We start from the raw sequence: 21,343 nt of genomic DNA, 5'->3' as shown, positions 1-21,343 counted from the left end.
GATTCATTCAACCCAATCAAGGTGGTGGCCCATGTTGAAGCTGCGCTGTTGTGTTTGATATCCACTTGCATAGCGTTGTTAAAGATAAATGTTACTTTGTTCATCATTCACATTGCATTCCTTCAAAGATGACGGGCGGTTTACTCGGAATTGGTGTGCAGTGACAGAGCGCGTGGACAATTGCGTTTCAGACCGTACATGCAACAGCGATTTTTTTTTTTTTTTTTTTTTTTCAAGTGCGCACTAAGGAGACTTAAGCATTTTCATATGTTTCAGTCTGGATGAGCAACTTTTGGAAAACTTTGGGAAAACATTTGAAAACGGCAGTGTGGACGGAGAGTGTTTTGGAAACGAAAACACCGTTTTCAAATGTATCCGGTCAATGACTTAAAATCTCTTAAAATTATTACATCTGAACTGATTCACAGATGAGATTTCAGAGCTGCTGCGGATGGGAAGACAGTGGCAGATGTTGGCATCTTGGATGGCAGTGTTCTGTGGGGCGCCCCAATGAGTCCCCACATCAGTGTTAGAAAGGAACTAGAGCTACTAAATTAATTATATTATATAGAAGCTCAACTGCGTTCACAGTAGTACACTACGGCTTTTCCAGTAACAAGGTACATCTCCCTATGAGTTATGCCTCAACGTGACAAAACAGAATAGAACGCTGATTTCCTTACGAGTGATTTAACACATCCAGGTTTCTCCTGGAGAACGAGATTGAATATGGTCATGCAAACGTATAACTAGATCTATGCCTTGCCTCCACAGAATTATTAATTCCTTTTCTAAGTTCCCAGGATACAGAGTTAATTGGTCTAAATCTGAAGTTTCAATCTCCAAATTTGTCTGATTTAATATTGATCCCTTAATAAAAAGTTTTTCGAATGATGTGGACAGGTGGGCTTCATTACACTTATCGATGATTGGGAATGTTAATGTTATTAAAATGAATTGTATTCCAAAATTCAACTACCTGCTACAGTCTCTCCCTGTAGATGTCCCCCTCTCTTATTTCAAGCAACTTGATAGCATAGCGAAGTCTATTATTTGGAATGGTAAGCGTCCCAGGTTAAATTTCAATAAGTTACATAGGCCGATTGACAAAGGTGGGTTAGGCCTACCCAAGATTTTGTTTTATTATTATGCGTTCGGTCTTAGATATTTGGCTCATTGGTTGCTTCCACCTGAGAGAGCCCCTCCCTGGTTTTGTATTGAAAAGGAAGCTCTTGCCCCTATCTCGCATCTGCAAAGCCTTTCGATTAAACTAATCGGAGAAGTTAAGTCGCACCCCGTTATTTTGCATTTACACTCGATATGGACAAAAGTGTCCAGAGTGTTTAATTCTGATATTTATTTAAACGTAGCTTCGAGCATATGGCTGAACCCTAAACTATGTATTAATAAGTCCCCTTTCTGTTGGTCAGATTGTATTGTGAGGGGGGTTAATACACTCGGTGACCTATATGAGGGTGCAGTATTGAGACCTTTTGAAAATTTGATTCAACATTTTGGGATTCCCAGATCTCAGTTCTATAAGTATTTACAGCTGTGCCACCTGCTCTGTACTATTTTTGGGAGTAGCATACACCCCCCTAAAGCAGCAGATACTCTGGGAGTGGTGATTACTGCTTTTGGAAAAGGTCATGAGGCATCAGTGTATTACTCCCTGTTAATTCAGAGTCTGGGGGACAGAGCTTTAAATTCTCTCAAGAGATTATGGGAGGAAGATTTAAATTTGTTATTGGAGGAGGGAGTGTGGGCTAGGATTCTAAAAAACATCAAGTCTGCATCTAGAGATGCAAGGGTGCATCTGATGCAATTTAAGATTTTACATCGATTCTGTTGGACCCCCTCTAGATTGTTTAGGCTTGGTCTTAAAGACACACCCACCTGCTGGCGATGCCAATCGGAGGATGGAGACACAACCCATGTTTCGTTAAGATCCAAGGGTTTTGGTTGAGGGTTCAGAATTTTTTATGTGACGTTTTGGGCACTCGGGTTTTGTTTGCCCCAGACTCTGTATTTTGGGAGATGGGGTGGTAATCAATGTGGAGAATAAACATGTGCAGGATTGGGTCCTAACCTGTGTTATTGTCGCCAGACAGGTGATTTTGAGGGGTTGGAAGTCGGTTGGAGTGCCCCCGTTTCAGGAGTGGTGCTTTGGGATGGGGAGAGTGGCAGCCTTAGAGGAGGGGTCTTATAGAAGATTAGGGAATCTGGATTTGGTTGTTGGAAAATGGGGTGGATATTTGGTGTTCTTGGAGGATTCTCTGGTGGAATAGTGGAGAGGGGTAATTGTCAGTTTGTGAATTGTCAGTTTTTTAATATATATATATATATATATATATATATGTATGTATGTATGTATTTTTTTTCTTTTTTCCTCTCTTTATTAGTTGTTTGGTTTTTGTTTTCTTTTGTATGTGTCCATGTATGACCACAAGGGTGTTTGTTGAGGATGGGGAGGAGGAGGGGTGGTAGTGGGTGTTAAAAGTTGATTTTGTGTATTTATGTTTTGTTTTTCTGTGTTTTAATAAAAATGTTAATCAACTTTAAAACATTACAGCTTCATTTTGTGTTACAGCATAATTTTCTGTAAAGCTGCTTTGCAACCGTGTGTTGTGATAAAATAAATGAAAATAAAAATGATGACTGTTATGATTTGTGTATGTTTTTTATTTTTGGATCTTGACTGCTGTTGTCAGTATTTCTTTATTATTATTTTTTTTTAATAGCAGCTTGAACAGTTTGCTAAACTTCTCATTTTGTGTTTTTGTCTCATTTTCAGGTAAATATACCTAAATATTATTAAACAAGATAAATTTACTTGAGAAGCAAAATGACGTAAGACAAGAAAATTCTGTTTTGCAGTGCAGGTGAATAAATGATGACGGTGTTTTATATCATGTGAACTTCATATAAGCATGCAGAAAATATATAAGACACTTTATATTTAAAAAAATGTTTATTAAATGAAACGTCACAATAATAACAATCACTTACAAACACGTAAAACTCCTGATAGGACGCAGATCCTGATCACAGGTCTGTTTATCAAGTTTACAGTACAGTGATTTTATTTATGGACATCACTGAGACCAACGACTACTGGGAGAGATTCTGCCGTTTATATTTGATATTATTGTGTTTTATTGCTAGTTAATTTAGTCTGTGATCATTCACAGATGTGCTCCACTCTTAATGAGAAAAATGATTCATGCACTTAAACATTTAGCAATGTGTGATGTCAATAATACTGAACACATTTTAGTTATAAAGTCAACATGAAACGGCAATCGCAACCCATTTTACTTCCATAATGTGCGTGTTTACATGCACTCCCAAAGATCAGCGTTTACATGAGATTTTAAAATAAAGGAGATATTCTCTGCATTTGACGTCAAACCGTGAAGAGGCATTCGCTCGACACATGCACACATTGGGAAGCCAGTTAATGAATCGTTCACAGTAAGAACAGGAACATGAATTATGACAGGAAACAGGCTGGAGTTTGTTTTCATGTTGACTTTAAGTGAATTAAAGAAGCGTTCTCCTCTCTGTTGAGTTCACAATGTTCTTGACTGTAGCACCGAATGAAACATCTCGAACACCTCGTGGCACATCATCGGTGCGATTTCTCTGCTCTTTCACAGAACTGAGAACGGGACAAAATCTCTCTTGACAGCTGATGCCACTTGTTTTTATCTTCATCCTGTCTGATTTGATCAATAGTGTTTCATTTTGTGTACATTAGCACAACAAACGCAAATCTTTAATAGTGTTTTAACACATTTCATTAAAACTGCATCAAGTCGATGAAAGAATCAATAATTTACAGATTGTAATCTCGCACATTTCAAATGAAGGAATGAATCATTGATTGTAAACTCGCAGAGATTTCCATTGGCTGGTCTCTCATTCACAGTGTGCCGTTCTCTTTTTCTTTGTTTCAGCAGCGTTTGTGGAAGACTTTCACACGAGTCACAGCGCTCAGCTGCAGTGCATTCTGGGTAATATCTCCGATATGACCACACGTTTGAGGTGGCAGTGCCAATCAAAGCTTGACCTTTGACCTTGATTGATAACCTGAGGATTGTAAACGCTCTTTAACTCATGATTCAGTCATAAGGCCAGAGATGACATCATCATCAGAGTCTGTGCAGAAGTTTCGACTCGTTCCCATGAGCCTTTGTGCTGCTGTCAGACAGACGGTTGCTGTGGAAACCTTAAGTGTTCTGGAAACTTCCTGTTGCTTTTTAAAGCACCTCAGCGGTTAGTGTTGTGTGTGATCAGTGTTGGAGAGTAACTAGCTAAAACTAGCGACGCTTCTAGCGTAACAACATGTTTCAGTAGCGTGACGGTAGTTCATCGGTTTTCACAATAGTGCAGTTTTTCCAGTAACAAGCGCTGTAGAGTCACCAAACGCTTGTCACATTATATTGTAAATGCATCAGTGGAGTCGAGAGAGTGATCAAACACACTCCCCTGAACCGTCCTCTCTCTCTCATGTAGCACTGAGAAAACTGAATCATTTCAGTGAATCGCTTTTTTAAGACAGTTCACATAAATGATTCACTTATAGCATCAGTGTAGTCAGCTACTGTTTGTTCGTGACTTGTAGTTAAAGAGTATTTTGAATGCAGTTTAACTACATATGAGGTGCTTTGTAGCTTGAGAACATACAGATTCAGCGTAGCCTCCCCAACACTATGTGTGTGTGTGTGTGTGTGTGTGTGTGTGTGTGTGTGTGTGTGTTAGTGTTCGTTTGGCATGTGTCTGATGGTGTGGAAGATCCAGTCCATCTTTGTGGTCCAGCCTCCATGATGAGCGTCATTCATTTGTTTGGTGAAGTATTCCAGCGCGTCCTGCTGGTTCTTCTCCAGCGCCAGAGTTTTCCGCAGATATGCGATGTCATCAAAACTCTGAAGCTCCGGCATCCCACAACCCAACAACAGAGAGAAGAGATTGATGAAGAGACTGGCGTGCTGACGGATGGCAAGATACGCTTTATAACACATCTCCTGAAACCTGACAGACAGAGATACAGAGCTCGTTACGATCATACATTTACACACTACGGGTCACATGTTTGCACACACCTACTCATTCTAGGGCTGAGAAACTACATTTGAAATTTTCACTGAAATATTACTATTTATAATATTAAATATTATAATATTTAACCTCGTGTGACCCCGTGTCCACATGTGTGGACGTTGTATTTTAGCTTTGCTATACACAACACATAATTTAAATGAATTAAAACTGGCTGAATTCTGTTCACAAGACTCTACACTGTCATTTAAGGGTTAAACTTCTGCCGCACCGCATCACAACGGCATGACGTCGATATACAGGATAATATAAATTTAATATGATTCTATTCATTAACATTAATAAATGCATTCCTATATTTACTGTGTATTATCATATTGAGAATTAATGAGTTCATGCAAAAGCTGATAAATGTGTCTTTCAGAGGCTTTATATGGAGTTAGGATGAAAATAAGGTGCATTTCAAACTGTTCTGAGACCAGTGCAGACAGACAGCACACTGGAGGTTAAGTCATTCACTAAATAGGAAGCAAGGGAGCATCCTATAGCTCTCTATGCAGTTAAGTGCATTCACTCCTAAAATCTGATCAAAAGTTCAGTTTCAGGCTGCAGATGATGTTTGGATCACTCAACATGTTTGACAGACATGAGACAATGATAATCAGTACATAGATTCAGAATTTATAATGTATCATTTTATTTTAACATGGTTGACAGTGATTGGATGATGCTGGACATTACTTTGAATCTGAATTAATTATGATAATTTCTGATGTAATGTCTGTAACGTCTCAAAAACATGAATAATCATGTAATCAGGAAGAGGGAAAATCCACGTCATCTCATACGTCCACAAGAGGCCACAATAAATCAATATAAACCAATCAGATCCCTGTTATAGTGATTGTTTATTGCAAAGAACATATCTGGCGTTTTTCATAAATACAGTTGAATATATGTACTTAATGCTCATGCAGCGAGACAAGATCTCCATCTCAAGGGGCCGTTCGCTCTGAACATGTCCCTCTTTCTCTATGTTAGCATGCGCTAGGCTAGAGGGATGTCTTTGACCGTTGTGTCATGTCTTGCTGGTTTTTTTTCAGCATCACTATTAATAAATAATTTGGGGTTCAGCCGTATACTCGAGGCAACATTTAAATAAATATCAGAATTAAACACTCTGGACACTTTTGTCCATATCAAGTGCAAATGCAAAATAACGGGGTGCGACTTAACCTCTCCGATTAGTTTGATAGAAAGGCTTTGCAATGACGAAATAGGGGCAATATAAAAGGAAATGTAACCTTTAAATACATCTCTACACACCTTCCTTCTGTTTTATTCATTGCTCTGTGTCTGCTTTAGCCCAAGAGTGTGCTTCAAATGTGCAAAACTCAAATGCTCATTTTATTTTGACAGCTGTATTCATATCCATATGTTAAAAACAGCCAAAGTTTTGAGTGCTAGTGTATTCTGAGTGCATACTAACCCCATCCATACTCACTGGAGCGATGTGTGTTGTGTGTGTGTGTGTATCGGTGTGAGAGTGTGTGTGTGTGTCGGTGTGTTTCGGTGTGTGTGTGTGTGTGTTTCGGTGTGTGTGTGTGTGTGTGTGTCGGTGTGTTTCGGTGTGTGTGTGTGTGTGTGTGTGTGTCGGTGTGTTTCGGTGTGTGTGTGTGTGTGTGTGTGTCGGTGTGTTTCAGTGTGTGTGTGTGTGTCGGGGTGTGTGTGTGTCAGTGTGTGTGTGTGTGTCGGGGTGTGTGTGTGTGTGTGTGTGTGTGTGTGTGTGTGTGTGTCAGTGTGTGTGTCGGTGTGTTTTGGTGTGTGTGTGTGTGTGTTGGTGTGTTTCTGTGTGTGTGTGTGTGTGTGTGTGTGTGTGTGTGTGTGTCAGTGTGTGTGTCGGTGTGTTTTGGTGTGTGTGTGTTGGTGTGTTTCTGTGTGTGTGTGTGTGTGTGTGTGTGTGTGTGTGTGTCGGGGTGTGTGTGTGTGTGTGTGTCGGTGTGTGTGTCAGTGTGTGTGTCGGTGTGTGTGTGTGTGTCGGGGTGTGTGTGTGTGTGTGTGTCGGTGTGTGTGTCAGTGTGTGTGTCGGTGTGTGTGTGTCGGTGTCGGTGTGTTTCGGTGTGTGTGTGTGTGTGTGTGTGTGTGTGTGTCGGGGTGTGTGTGTGTGTGTGTGTCGGTGTGTGTGTCAGTGTGTGTGTCGGTGTGTGTGTGTCGGTGTCGGTGTGTTTCGGTGTGTGTGTGTGTGTGTGTGTGTGTGTGTCACCTCTCAAACTCTTTGGTCTTTGTACACTCCTGAATTCCTTTGCTGATGACGATCAGGAAGTCTTGTGTGAGCACAAACGGCACTCGCTCTCGTTTATAACCAAACTTCTTCTTCTTATGATCCAGGAAGTGACCGAAGTCTATATGAAACAACTGCACAAAACACACACAAACTCACATCACATGATGGATTTGAATTGAACATTGTTGTCAATGTTTCCTGTATTTTTATTATAAAGTGTCTCTAAACGTACATCTGAACAACTGACATCACACTTTAGTTTGTGTGTGTGTGTGTGTGTGTGTGTGTGTGAGGGTTAGGTTTAGGGGTAGGGTTAGGGTTAGGGGATAGAATCTATAGTTCATACAGTATAAAAATCATTATGTCTATGGAGAGTCCTCACAATGATAGCTGCACCAACATGTGTGTGTGTGTGTGTGTGTGTGTGTGTGTGTGTGTGTGTGTGTGTGTGTGTGTGTGTGTGTGTGTGTTTAGGGGTAGGGTTAGGGTTAGGGGATATAATCTATAGTTCATACAGTATAAAAATCATTATGTCTATGGAGAGTCCTCACAATGATAGCTGCACCAACATGTGTGTGTGTGTGTGTGTGTGTGTGTGTGTGTGTGTGTGTGTGTGTGTACCTGTCCGTTCTCTTTCACCATGATGTTGCTGTTGTGTCTGTCTCCTATGCCCAGAATAAATGTGGCCACACAGTATCCAGCACATGATCGGGTGAATAAATCAATTGCTCTGTCATAACTGAGAGAGAGAGAGAGAGAGAGGTAATGTTTGTGTGTAATGCTGTTCTTGATTCTTTCCAGTGACTGAAATATTTGATTCCATTCAGATTCGTTCACCAATTTCAGGTTTAGTAAGTGGTGATCAGTGAGTGAGTCACAATCACAGAAACATTGGGCTTTATTCATGAAAGACGTGCAGACACATTTCAGTGTAAATCGCTGGTAAAACCATTCTGATGTTAACTGTCCCACTGAATCCAATGGCAATATTTATGTAAGAATGGATTCATAAATGGTGACAAATCTGCTCATGTTTCATGCATGAGGCCTAATGTGTGGTCAGAGTACAACAGTATTTTAGTGGCACATGAAACAAATGTATATTACTAACAGTTGCGTTTTGAGAAGAATCTCATTACAGACCTTTTCTGAAAATAAAGTCGTAACATTAAGCGATTAAAGTAGTAATATTTTTGTAGAATAATGTTGTAGTGTTGTATGCTGTTGCACAATTATGTTACCTTAAATATTGAACTGGGACAATAATTATTAGAATTATAGAGAGGCTATATGCAACTTGATAAACATGTCATTGTGCAATTAAAGTTGTAAGGGAAGCCGTGCTTCCCCTGTTATCTTAAAGCAGTCGCCACTGATGCTAAAGTATGATTAACTAAAAACTCTTGATTTGTTTCTGAAAATATTTCTATTTTATTGACGCATTATTATGCATTTAATCTCCTAATTTTCCAGCTCTATTCTGGTAATGTTTTGACTATTCTCCAAATGTTAGATTTTTATTTTAATGGCACTAAAACACTGTCATTAGAGAGACTTTAGCTGAGTTTGGGATCCATAATACACATACTACTCTTACTACTCTACTTCTGCTCTATTTAAATATGTGTAGTATGCATGTTGTGTGTTCTCTTACGCCTCTCCCTTGTTCTTCTCTTTGATCCAGTGATGCAGTGTGTTGCTGTTGAACTGTAGCGCCCCCTTCAGTCCTCCTTTACACTGAATCTGCATGATGGTATGAGAATTCTTCACCACCTCAATGAGACCCACACAGTCACCTATAGAGAGACAGCCGTATGGCAGCATTCTACACACACACACACACACACACACACACACACACACCAGTTAATACGAGTACTGCGCTGTGATTGGTTGATTTGTGTATAAGTACAGCGCTGTGATTGGTTGATTTGTGTGTGAGTACTGCACTGTGATTGGTTGATTTGTGTATAAGTACAGCGCTGTGATTGGTTGATTTGTGTGTGAGTACAGCACTGTGATTGGTTGATTTGTGTATAAGTACAGCGCTGTGATTGGTTGATTTGTGTGTGAGTACAGCACTGTGATTGGTTGATTTGTGTGCGAGTACTGCACTGTGATTGGTTGATTTGTGTGCGAGTACTGCACTGTGATTGGTTGATTTGTGTGTGAGTACTGCACTGTGATTGGTTGATTTGTGTGTGAGTACTGCACTGTGATTGGTTGATTTGTGTGTGAGTACAGCACTGTGATTGGTTGATTTGTGTGCGAGTACTGCACTGTGATTGGTTGATTTGTGTGCGAGTACTGCACTGTGATTGGTTGATTTGTGTGTGAGTACTGCACTGTGATTGGTTGATTTGTGTGTGAGTACTGCACTGTGATTGGTTGATTTGTGTGTGAGTACTGCACTGTGATTGGTTGATTTACCGCAGGTCCAGTCCCTGATTCTGCCAGATATTCTCCATTATCTTTATAATCTGCAGTGTCAGCATGTCTTGTCGTAGATCTGCAACACACACACTAGATATTATAAATCAGATAGTTGCAGTCCAGAATGCAGACGGGTCATCAGTGTTCCAGTCGTGTTAAGATAGACAATATAATAATTATCACTAACTTTTTTATTAAAGCAATGAGGCACTTGAGGTTGTTATCTGTAACTATTTTCCACATTATTGCTTCATGAACACACACACACACACACACACACACACACACACCGTCTCCATTTTTAAAGATGATCTCATTGTTTGTGAAGAGCAGTTCACTCATGATATCTGGATTCTCCCAGTTCAACCAGAGCGGACGTTTCGCTGAAGACATGATCCGACACTCCTCTAACCTGAAACACACGAGACAACATCAGAGAACATGTTCATCAGCAGTAGAAGACGTGTGTGTGTGTGTGTGTGTACGTACCGGAGGTTTCCGAGCTGGTGTACAGGGTTCAGAGGGGAAACGAAGCCCTGCAGTGCATCCATGTAATCTGGGCGGGACATGTGCTCCACCAGGAACTTCATCTGAGTCTGAAACAGCCAATCAGAGTGCAGAATGAGCCTCATTCACCAATCAAATGCAGTAAAGCAGTTCTGATTGAAACCATCACAACCTTCTGAAAGAAGCAGCTGAAGATCCACCAGCACTTACAGGTGTGTGTGTGTGCGTGTGTGTGTATACTGTATAAGTTCAAATACATTCTCATATCTCAGAGTCACTCGTTTGACTTCCTGAAAAGTGTTAACGTTCAAAACAATCATCTGTTTGTTCAAGCCGTCCGACATGTCAACTACTACCCAATGAAGTGAGTTCGGGGCGGGACTATCTGTTTGTTCAACCAATAGCAGGTGGCAATGGAAGAATTCGTTTTGAAATTCTGTTCTGTGTCACAGAAAAGACACACTTTAGCTTGAACGAACTCGTTACCATAAATAAAGGCACTTTTTTATGTAAAAACAAAACATGTTTTTTCTACTTTTCCAGCACTTTTATCGGGATGTGAGTGTATTCTGCTGCTGTGTGCATGCCACAGTGTGTTCTACTCATAATGTGTGTGTGTGTGTGTGTGTGTGTGTGTCACCTTCTGCGTCTCATCTTTCTTCTCTTGTTTGAGTGTGTCGGTGAGGTTCACTAGTTTGTCCATGGCCTCCACCTGTCTGTTCAGGTGTTTCAGGTACATGCCACACGCTCGACAGAACGCCTCCAACAGCAGCCCGAACCGCCGAGACACCGTTTTATTATGCATCTCAGACCTACATACACACACACATTATAACTGTCAATCGATTCAAAAATGTAATCGAATTAATTACATGATACACATCACATTTGCTGAGAAAGGCCCCCAAATAAAGGTAATTCAATATTTGATAATTATAAAATAATAATTTAATAAATATATGAATTTAGATCAAATACAATACATTAATGTTGCAGACGAGTGAAGCATTGATATATAATATTGTCCACTGTGTCTGGATTAATCATGCAAGTATATGCAGTAATTATATATAGTTGTGTATAGTTTAGTTTTCAGCTAAAAGAAAAGAAAAGAAATGGCAGTGACGCAGCGGATTACATCAGGATGAAAGCACACGATTATCATGTTCTACTAAAAAGAGAGATGCTGGGGGTCTGGGTATCTCAGCGAGTATTGACACTGACTATCACACCTGGAGTCGTGAGTTTGAATCCAGGGCGTGCTGAGTGACTCCAGTCTGGTCTCCTAAGCAACCAAATTGGCCCGGTTGCTAGGGAGGGTAGAGTCACATGGGGTAACCTCCTCGTGGTCGCTATAATGTGGTTCTCGCTCTCGGTGGGGCGTGTGGTGAGTTGTGTGTGGATGCCGCGGAGAATAGCGTGAAGCCTCCACACGCACTACGTCTCTGCGGTAACGCACTCAACAAGTCACATGATAAGATGCGCTGATTGACGGTCTCAGACGCGGAGGCAACTGAGATTCGTCCTCCACCACCCGGATTGAGGCAAGTCACTACGCCACCACGAGGACTTAGAGCACATTGGGAATTGGGCATTCCAAATTGGGGAGAAAAAAAACGAAAAGAGATGCCTCATTTTTTTCAGGCAACAGGAAGTGGTGTAGTTACGAAAATATACTGCGAATAAACCCTTTTGTTTCATGAAAACTATGTGAACCAGTTAAAAGCATTTAATAATAGTGTTTTCACTCCAGAACATTTTCAGTTATGTTCTGCAAATAATTTACTCTTTTTTCGGTTTCGTTCCTAGAACCGTTTTTAGTCCCTGATTCTAACCATCATCATCGTCAGTGTAACTCACTTTAGATGCCAGAAGAAGAAATGTCCAATCTTCTGATTGGTCAAAGCTTTCTTGATCAGGAACCGAGCCAATGGATTGTCCAGATACATCTCGTATTTCAACACCTAAAAACACACACACAGACTTTAGACGTCAGTGCTACACAAAACTATAATATATAATTCTGGATGAATCTTAACACACACACACACACACACACCTGTACGAGCTGCAGCAGGTATTGACTGAGTTTGTCGTCTGTCAGTCCCTGAATGAGGCAGCGCAGCGCAAACTCACGAACCATCGGATCTGGAAAATTACAGTCCAACAACTCCAGAGCCGATTCAGGCTGCATCAATGGCCAATCCTTCAACAGACAGTAGATCTACAGACAGACAGACAGACAGACAGACAGTTGTGAGAACGGAGTCTCAGGATGCAGGTGTAGTGACGCATCTTCTCTCCCTCTCATACCTGTGATACTTCATCTCTGGAGTTCCATTTGACGGACAGCAGGAGTTTGGGAAGACTTTCGGGAATATTCACGCAGTAATGCCTGAATCACAAACACAACTCACAATCATTTACAAAGACAAATTTACAATCATTTCATTTGAAGCACTCACTGTTACGACTCTTTTATTTAATTAAAGAAGTTAGCTTTAATATTGTTTAATATAGAGACGTGTGTTCTCAGAGAGAGTTTAAGTGTGCTGACAGTCCAGTTAATGTTACCATTTGCATGCTAAAGCATCACTGTCAAACTCTGTGAGATGCATCGTCTTTCACAGCTCACAGCTTCTATAACAAATCCAACACCTTCATTAATACCTTTGGGTTCAATGGGGCTAAAGTCCTCCTGGGTAAAAAGCACTTTTGATTTTATTTTCTCCTAAAACAGGCCCTGATTTACTAAGATCCCAAATACATTTATGCATTGCATTTACATTTATGCATTTGGCAGATGCTTTTATCCAAAGCGACTTACAGTGCACTTATTACAAGGACAATCCCCCTGGAGCAACCTGGAGTTAAGTGTCTCGCTCAAGGACACAATGGTGGTGACTGTGGGGATAGAACCGGCAGCCTTCTGATTACCAGTTATGTGCTTTAGCCCACTACGCCACCACAAATAACGTGTGCTAATTTGCTTGTGCAGTCTAATTGCATGTGCCTGCTACAGGTGACTTACTAAGAAAAACTGCACACATAAACACGCGTGCAAATATCTTAGACACGCCCTCCAAAAGGAAGCTACCACATGCACGCTCACAGTACAGGTCTCACTAAATAATACCACTTCATTTTTATTCAATACAATATGGCATTTATTAACACGATATCATAAACATCATGATGGCGCCGTGGATGGCCGCCTCGGTGTGGAGCGCTTCTATTGTTTTGTTATTTTTATTTGTTTGTCCTGTGTTTAGTAATCTTTTTTCAGTCAGTTTTACTAGAGACAAACTGCTGAACATTCGACAGCATATACCAGACAGTCTTTTCCAGGATTTTGAATATTTGGACGTTTTGTTGGACATTTTAGTCAGAGGCACGGCTGTGTTGTTTAAACACGCTATGAGACGCAGGTGAGGGAGACGAGCCGGTGCGCTGGTCAAACTCCGTCGGCGGGGCTTTCGAACAACGCTGCCGAGCATTCATCTAGCAAATCTCTGCTCTCTCCCTAACAAAACTGATGAACTACATCTCCTCACCCGCACAAACAAGGACTTTTCAAACTCTGCTGCCTTGTGCTTCACAGAAACCTGGCTGAGTGAAGTCATTCCGGACAGCGCATTACATCGGCTGGGCTTTCAGCTGTTCAGAGCGGATCACATCGCAGAGTTAACAGGGAAAACGAGAGGCGGTGGAACATTCTTTTATATCAATGAACGTTGGTGTACAGATGTAACAACATTAAAGAGGATGTGCTGTCCTAATTTGGAAGCGCTTTATTAACTGTAAGCCTTTCTACTCGCCGCAGGAGTTTTCCTCGTTTATTCTGGTGAGTGTGTATATCGCACCAAACACATGTTTGAATGCGCTGCTGCAACAGCTGACTGATCAAATCACAGACACAGAATAACAATACCCGGACATATTATTATTATTGGGGATTTTAACAAAGCAAACCTCACACGTGAACTGCCCAAATACAAACAGCACATCACATGCCCCACCAGAGACAGGAACATACTGGATCATTGTTACACAACAATAAAGGATGCATGTCGCTCTGTTCCTAGAGCAGCTTTGGGACTCTCTGATCACTATCTGGTTCATCTTCTTCCAACCTACAGACAGAAATTAAAATCTGCTAAGCCTGTATTAAGGACTGTAAAGAGATGGACCAATGAAGCAGAGCGGGAACTACAAGCCTGCTTCAATTGCACTGATTGGAGTGTTTTTGAGGCTGCAGACACCAATCTGGACGAGCTCACAGATACTGTTACATCATATATCAGTTTCTGTGAGGATATGTGCATTCCTACTAGGACTTATTTAACATACAACAATGACAAACCATGGTTTACAGCAGAACTCAGGCAGCTTCATCAGGCCAAAGAGGATGCTTACAGAGTTGAGGATAAAGTCTTGTACAGTCAGGCCAGGAACACACTGAACAGGGAAATCAGAGTGGCTAAAATAAGATACTCTGAGAAGCTGAAAAACAAGTTTTCAGCTAACAACCCTGCATCAGTGGCGAGTGGCATGAAACAACTTACGAATTACAGGACTCCTACCCCCAACCCTGTGGTGGACCAACAACTGGCTGACAACCTGAATGTGTTCTACTGCAGATTTGAAAGGTCCAATCTCACACCCCACACCCACTCTGACCTTCACTTCACACAAACACCAGCACCTCCTGCAACCCCCCTCCTCCCCCCTCCTGCTACTCAACCTGCACTTAAGATCTGTGAAGATGATGTGTGCCGGGTCTTTCGGAAACAAAAGAAAAGGAAAGCTTCAGGCCCAGATGGCATCTCACCTGCATGTCTTTGATCCTGTGCTAACCATCTGGCCCCCATCTTCACACAGATCTTCAATAGATCACTGTGAAGTCCCATGCTGCTTCAAATGCTCAATCATTATCCCCGTCCCAAAGAAACCAAAAATCACAGGACTTAATGACTACAGACCTGTCACCCTGACGTCTGTGGTCATGAAGTCATTTGAGAGACTGGTGTTGGCCCACCTGAAGAACATCACTGGACCCTTTCTAGATCCCCTTCAATTTGCTTATCTAGCAAACAGGTCTGTGGATGATGCAGTCAACGTGGGATTGCATCATATCCTGCAACATCTGGACAGACCAGGGACATATGCAAGGATCCTTTTTGTGGACTTCAGTTCGGCTTTCAACACCATCATCCCAGCCATACTCCAGAATAAATTACACCAACTCTCTGTTCCCACGTCTATCTGTCAGTGGATTACCAGCTTTCTGACAGACAGGCAGCAGCTTGTGAGACAGGGGAAACTCACTTCCAGCACCTGTACAATCAGCACTGGTGCCCCCCATGGATGTGTGCTCTCCCCACTACTCTTCTCCTCTACACCAATGACAGCATCACCAAGGACCCCTCTGTCAAGCTCCTGAAGTTTGCAGACAACACCACTGTCATCGGCCTCATCCGAGATGACGATGAGTCTGTATACAGAAGGGAGGTTGAACAGCTGGTTGTCTGGTGCAGTCAAAACAACCTTGAGCTGAACACACTCAAAATGGTGGAGATCATTGTGGACTTTAGGAGGAACACCCCAACACTGACCACCCTCACCATTCTAAACAGTACTGTGGCAGCAGTGGACGTTTTGTTTTTTTCTAAAAAAATGTGCAAGTGCTATCAAGTTTTCACATGTTTATACACACAAACCTTTAGTAAATCATATAAAAAACTACCACAGCACTTTCCTAAACACCTATTTGTCACTATGTACAGCAAAATCTTGATCCATGAGGTAATCGCATGGTAATTTGGGGCCTAGGTATATCAGTGAGTACTGACGCTGACTAACAGAGTTCGAATCCAGGGAGTGCTGAGTGACTCCAGCCAAGTGTCCTAAGCAACCAAATTGGCCCGGTTGCTAGGGAGGGTAGAGTCACATGGGGTAACCTCCTCGTGGTCACTATAATTTGGTTCTCGCTCTCGGTGGGGCGTGTGGTGAGTTGCGCGTGGATGCCGTGGAGAATAGCGTGAAGCCTCCACACGTGCTCAACAAGACACGTGATAAGATGTGCGGATTGACAGTCTCACACTCGGAAGCAACTAAGATTCGGCGAGTCACTACGCTACCACAAGTACACCACAAGGATTGGGAATTGGGCATTCCAAACTGGTGAGAAAAGGGAGAATTTTTTTTTTTTTTAGGTAATTTGATCTAATATTTATTATCTTATAAAATGCTGCATATTTATGTAGCTAAGAGGAATCCCTGAAATTATCAAGTTTATTTTGAGACTTGAAAATACCACTTTTACTCATTTTCAGTTTTGTTTAAGGTGATTAAATCAGAAGTTAAAGTTAGGTTAAAAGTTAAATTAAATCAATAGTATTTGGGGTTGTTGCAGTGGCTAAAGCCCCTCATAAAAAGAATAGATTTTGTTCTGAAGAATATTAAAAGTGGATTCACATTGGCTGATTCAATCACAATGGAGATTCATTTGTTTATAGAAGACCTGAGATGTTCTGAAATGCCAAATATGATTGACATGAACAGGATATGGTGCACTGTTTTCTGAAGTGGTTATTTTGAATAAGCATTATCCTAATTTATTACTCAAAAATCATCTTGTTGTCTCAAAAGTATTTGCATTAGTTGACAAAACACTGTCCAGCTGGACTCAATCAAGAACTCAAGCCTCAATAATGCATGACTTCTTTAAGACCAACTAGTCGATAAGTCATTCAGACAACCCACCAATTAGTCATTAGTAATACGTTTGTCATTTTAAGGCGGTTTTACATGGGACACAGTGGGCGGCAGGCTTTGCTTGCGATCTTGCTGCTTCTCGTTTGTACAGGCATTTTCCATTCACACGAGAAGAGGTGCGAAACGCGCCAGAAGAAGTGCGATAATGCCACACACCGCTTCAGCTCAGATACTGCATCTCTGACATGATTAATGTAAATATTGTAATAAGATATTTTTTTATATTAATGTAAAATTATAATATCAAGGCTAAACAATTTAATTGTAAATATTGATGCCGTCTTGCCACCTGTCTCCACATTTGATGAGTTCTGCATTTTCTTTAATGACTAAAGAAACAGACTGCATGTTACTTCATATTTGTATTGACAAGTTAGTATAGTATAAATAACCTCACATCAATAATTAAAATAGGAGGGTTTGGCATGGGGGGCGTGGTCATGTGTCAGTTTGCGGGAGAGGGAGAGCGGTAAGGCTCATCACCTGGGTCGTAATTATCTCTAACACCTGTCTCTCATTATAGTGATGGCAGAGGGAGACCTGATAAGGCACGCCAGAGCATCAGTGGGGGAGAGAGAGTGACCCGAAAACCAACAGCCACAGAGAGTGTTTTCCTCATTATTTATGAATGATTTATTTGTTTTGACGGTTACCGCCAATTGTCTGAAAAGGCTGAAGATTAAATGTCTGATCTTGAACCTGCTTCATTGTCTTCTGGCTCCTCCATTGCCCATGAACTTAGATCCTTTTACAGTGGTGCCAAAAACCCGGCTTTGTAGGAGAATGCAGTTATGGAGTCCTCACCACTGGGCGTAGTCTTCAAGACTCTCACCAGAATCCAGCAAACACAACACCAAGCCCTCATGGAGGTACACAAGCGGAGGACCGGTAGGTGCTCCAGAGCCTGATTGCCAGGGAGGGGGCTGGCACTGCGACCTCCCCGGAGCATACTCCACTGGTGGCCTTCATGAAGATGGGGCCAAATGATGATCCGGAGGCCTTCCTCGTCCTATTTGAGAAGACCGCAGAGATTTGGAGGTGGCCTCCCTAGCAGTGGGCGGCACGCTTGTTGCCCTTACTCTCCAGGGAGGCACAGCTAGCAGCACAGCAACTTCCCACCGCCAGCCTCCTAGATTACAGCCACCTAAAGAAGGCCATCCAGCAATGGTCGGTCGGACCCTGGAGCAGAGTCAGCAGCTTTTCCGGTCTCTGAGATTGGGGAAGCACGGCCACCCATTCGCTTTTGTGCAGCAGCTCCTTGACGCTTGCCAGGAATGGTTGCTGGTGGGGGGAACCCGCAGTGCCGTGGAAGTCATCGATCTGGCAGTGCTGCAACAGTTCGTCTCCCAACATCCCCGAGGCATGGCCGAGTGGGTCCGGTGCCACCACCCGTTATCGCTGGAGGAGGCTGTCCAGTTGGCAGAGGACTACATGACGGCATTTCCAGGAGAGAGCAAAGCAGTGTCTTCTCTCTCTTCTCTCTCTCCACCCCCTGTGTCTCATGTTTCCCGTCCCCCTCCTGTCCCCCTCAGTCCCGCCCAGTCCCGACTCCTCGGAGGTGGGAAGGGGCCCGCCCAAACCCCACCACTGGTCCAGAGGACCCTTCCCTTTGTCTGTCTCTCCTACTCCCCCTGTCTCCCTCTGCTATCCCTCCCAGGTTGGTAAGACCGCCCCCACGAGTGTGGAAGGAAGACCTGGGCTGGAATGCTGGAGCTGTGGGGAAACTGGACACAGCCAGGAGCGGTGTTCAGTCATCTGGTCCAGATCCCCGATGCTCCACAGGCTGCCCCCGATTGGGCAGGGGCGTATCGGATACTGGTAAGAGTAAAAGGGGATAAACATCAAGCTTTAGTGGATACAGGTTGTTCTCAAACCTCGATACTCCAACGCTTGGTGCAAGGCGGGGCATTGGATAAGAATAAATGGGTGAGGGTGAGGTGTGTGCATGGTGACATTCACAAGTATACAGTGGTTACCACTGAGATACGATTCAAAGGAAAAAGGCATAGAGTCGAGGCTGCGGTTAATTCCCGCCTCACCCATCCACAAATTTTTGGAACCAGTTGGCCTGGCTTTAAAAATCTATTGAGGGTAATGTGTGTGGATGGATCCTGCAAAGTAGTGTCGCGGTGTGTGGCGCAGATGAGGAAATTCCAGTTCTCAGGGGCTTCCCTGAGGGGGATTTCTCTCTGGAGCAGTCGCATGACGAATCCCTCAAGCACGCCTTTGACCAAGTGAAAGTAATTGATGGTCAACAGCTCCAGCCTAATGTTGCGCTCACATACCCATACTCTTCTATTATCAAGAAGCAGTTGTATCGAGTGACGCAGGACACTCAATCCAAAGAGAATACAACTCAGCTATTAGTACCAAAGAGCCGTTGGGAAACACTCTTCCAGGCGGCTCACTATAACCCGATGGCTGGCCACTTAGGTCACGAAAAGACTTTGAACCGGATAATGGCCCATTTCTTTTGGCCGGGCATTCACGGGGACGTTCGCAAATGGTGTGCGTCAGTTGGTGAATCCACTGGCCGCCCCAAAATCGCCATTGCGCCCTCTGCCATTGATTGAGGTACCCTTTGAGAGAATTGGCATGGACCTCGTTGGGCCATTAGAGCGGACTGCAGTATGCAGCTCCTCCCTCTGCGAGAGGGAGAGCGGTAAGGCTCATCACCTGGGTCGTAATTATCTCTAACACCTGTCTCTCATTATAGTGATGGTGGAGGGAGACCTGATAAAGCACGCCAGAGCATCAGGGGGGAGAGAGAGTGACACACAAACCAACAGCCAAGCACAGAGAGTGTTTTCCCCATTATTTATGAATGATTTATTTGTTTTGACGGTTACCGTCAATTGTCTGAAAAAGCTGAAGATTAAAAGTCTGACCTTGAACCTGCTTCATTGTCTCCTGGCTCCTCCATTGCCCATGAACTTAGATCCTTTTACAGAGGGCTACAAATGAACATTCAAAATCCACAAAACACTGCCAATAAACCGCCTGGGCAATTGTATTTTCTGTTTATCTAAAGTTGATATTTCAGACACCTGTTGCAGAAGAGAAATTTAAAGTAGATGGTCCAAACATAAGCGAAACATGTTTCCGTAGTCTATTTTCACCTTGTACACCGACTCGTCCACTCACAACTTTCCATGAGGCTGTTTTCCAATTTATGTCTCTATAAACGCTCAAAGAAACATTATGTAGCTCAAGAAATTCAGCAACAGCGAGTCTCCTTGTTGTTTTTGACTACATTAAAGTCGTTTGATTGGATGTGAATAAATTCAGCTCTGATTGGTCAATGACAAGCGGTAGCCGCGGGGAAATAAAATATTTTTATCTTGCGCGGTGTGTGCCACAAGCAGTCGTGAACGTGAACTTCAACTGCTGCCTCTGTTTTGCCGCCTGCTGCCACTCTCTCACTGAAAATGAATAGGGAACCCGCGGTTACCACATCCTGTGTAAAACCGCCTTTACGCATCTGTAATAGCAAAGTGTGTGTGTGTGTGTACCGGTGTCTCCACAGAAAGTCCTTCTCTTGTTCTGAGAGTTCATACAGCGGGTCTCGACTGCACAGTGCGCGCAGCTGCTCTGCATCCGACTGAGATATGCTGCTGTCACATGCCAGACGACTGCCCTGATTGGACAGACAGATTCAGCATCATTCATGGAATATTCTCATGGTAAGTGTGTAAGTATGTGAGGGTTAGGCTCAGGTTTAGGGTACCAGTCCCAGACAGTAGCTGTATCCCAGCTCTCGTGAGATGCTCCAGTTGGCATGTTCCTCTATCTGTTGTTCATCAGGAAACACAACAGTCTGATTAAACCAGGGAAACTCTAGTTCAACACATGGCGTTTCCTGCACACACACACACACACACACAGAACAGAGTGTTTTATACAGTATAATGTATTCACTGTAGAGATGTGTCAATCAGTGTAGTCCTCACTAACCTTGTTTGGGTTTGATCCTGACACTCCAATTGGGTTGAGAAGATCCTCCAGTCCATGAGGAACCGGCCACAAACCCAGAGCCACTTTACCGCTCACCAGAGTGTCTTTATAATCAAACAGATTGATGTTTCCCCACGCCAGCGGACAGTGCTCCTACACACACATACACATACACACACACACACACACACACACACACACACATGCACACACACACACACACACACACATACACACACACATTCACGCACACACACACACCCACACACACACACACACAACACACACATGCACACAAATACACACATCACACACACACACACACAA

General features: G+C 42.8%; 1 protein-coding gene across 2 annotated transcripts in view; it reads right to left on the bottom strand.

The window, feature by feature from the left end:
* Positions 1-2,963: 2,963 nt before the first annotated feature.
* Positions 2,964-21,343, bottom strand: part of LOC127419549 (phosphatidylinositol 4,5-bisphosphate 3-kinase catalytic subunit alpha isoform-like) — a 30,636-nt gene continuing 12,256 nt past the window's right edge. For both annotated transcript variants that reach the window (XM_051661044.1, XM_051661045.1), the window contains 14 exons: positions 21,017-21,169; positions 20,790-20,921; positions 20,575-20,699; positions 12,599-12,680; positions 12,345-12,509; positions 12,146-12,249; positions 10,926-11,097; positions 10,268-10,374; positions 10,069-10,190; positions 9,776-9,854; positions 9,000-9,170; positions 7,967-8,084; positions 7,325-7,476; positions 2,964-5,034 (listed from right to left, as the gene is read on the bottom strand). In XM_051661044.1, the coding sequence (XP_051517004.1) occupies positions 4,761-5,034; positions 7,325-7,476; positions 7,967-8,084; positions 9,000-9,170; positions 9,776-9,854; positions 10,069-10,190; positions 10,268-10,374; positions 10,926-11,097; positions 12,146-12,249; positions 12,345-12,509; positions 12,599-12,680; positions 20,575-20,699; positions 20,790-20,921; positions 21,017-21,169 (1,956 nt within the window). In that variant the 3' untranslated portion in view covers positions 2,964-4,760. The remainder of the gene's footprint in view (positions 5,035-7,324; positions 7,477-7,966; positions 8,085-8,999; positions 9,171-9,775; positions 9,855-10,068; positions 10,191-10,267; positions 10,375-10,925; positions 11,098-12,145; positions 12,250-12,344; positions 12,510-12,598; positions 12,681-20,574; positions 20,700-20,789; positions 20,922-21,016; positions 21,170-21,343) is intronic.

This window comes from Myxocyprinus asiaticus, chromosome 28, assembly GCF_019703515.2.
Source record: "Myxocyprinus asiaticus isolate MX2 ecotype Aquarium Trade chromosome 28, UBuf_Myxa_2, whole genome shotgun sequence".
Classification (NCBI taxonomy): Eukaryota; Metazoa; Chordata; class Actinopteri; order Cypriniformes; family Catostomidae; genus Myxocyprinus; species Myxocyprinus asiaticus.
The sequence above is the reverse complement of the archived record's forward strand: the minus strand, read 5'-3'. Positions and strand labels throughout refer to the sequence as shown.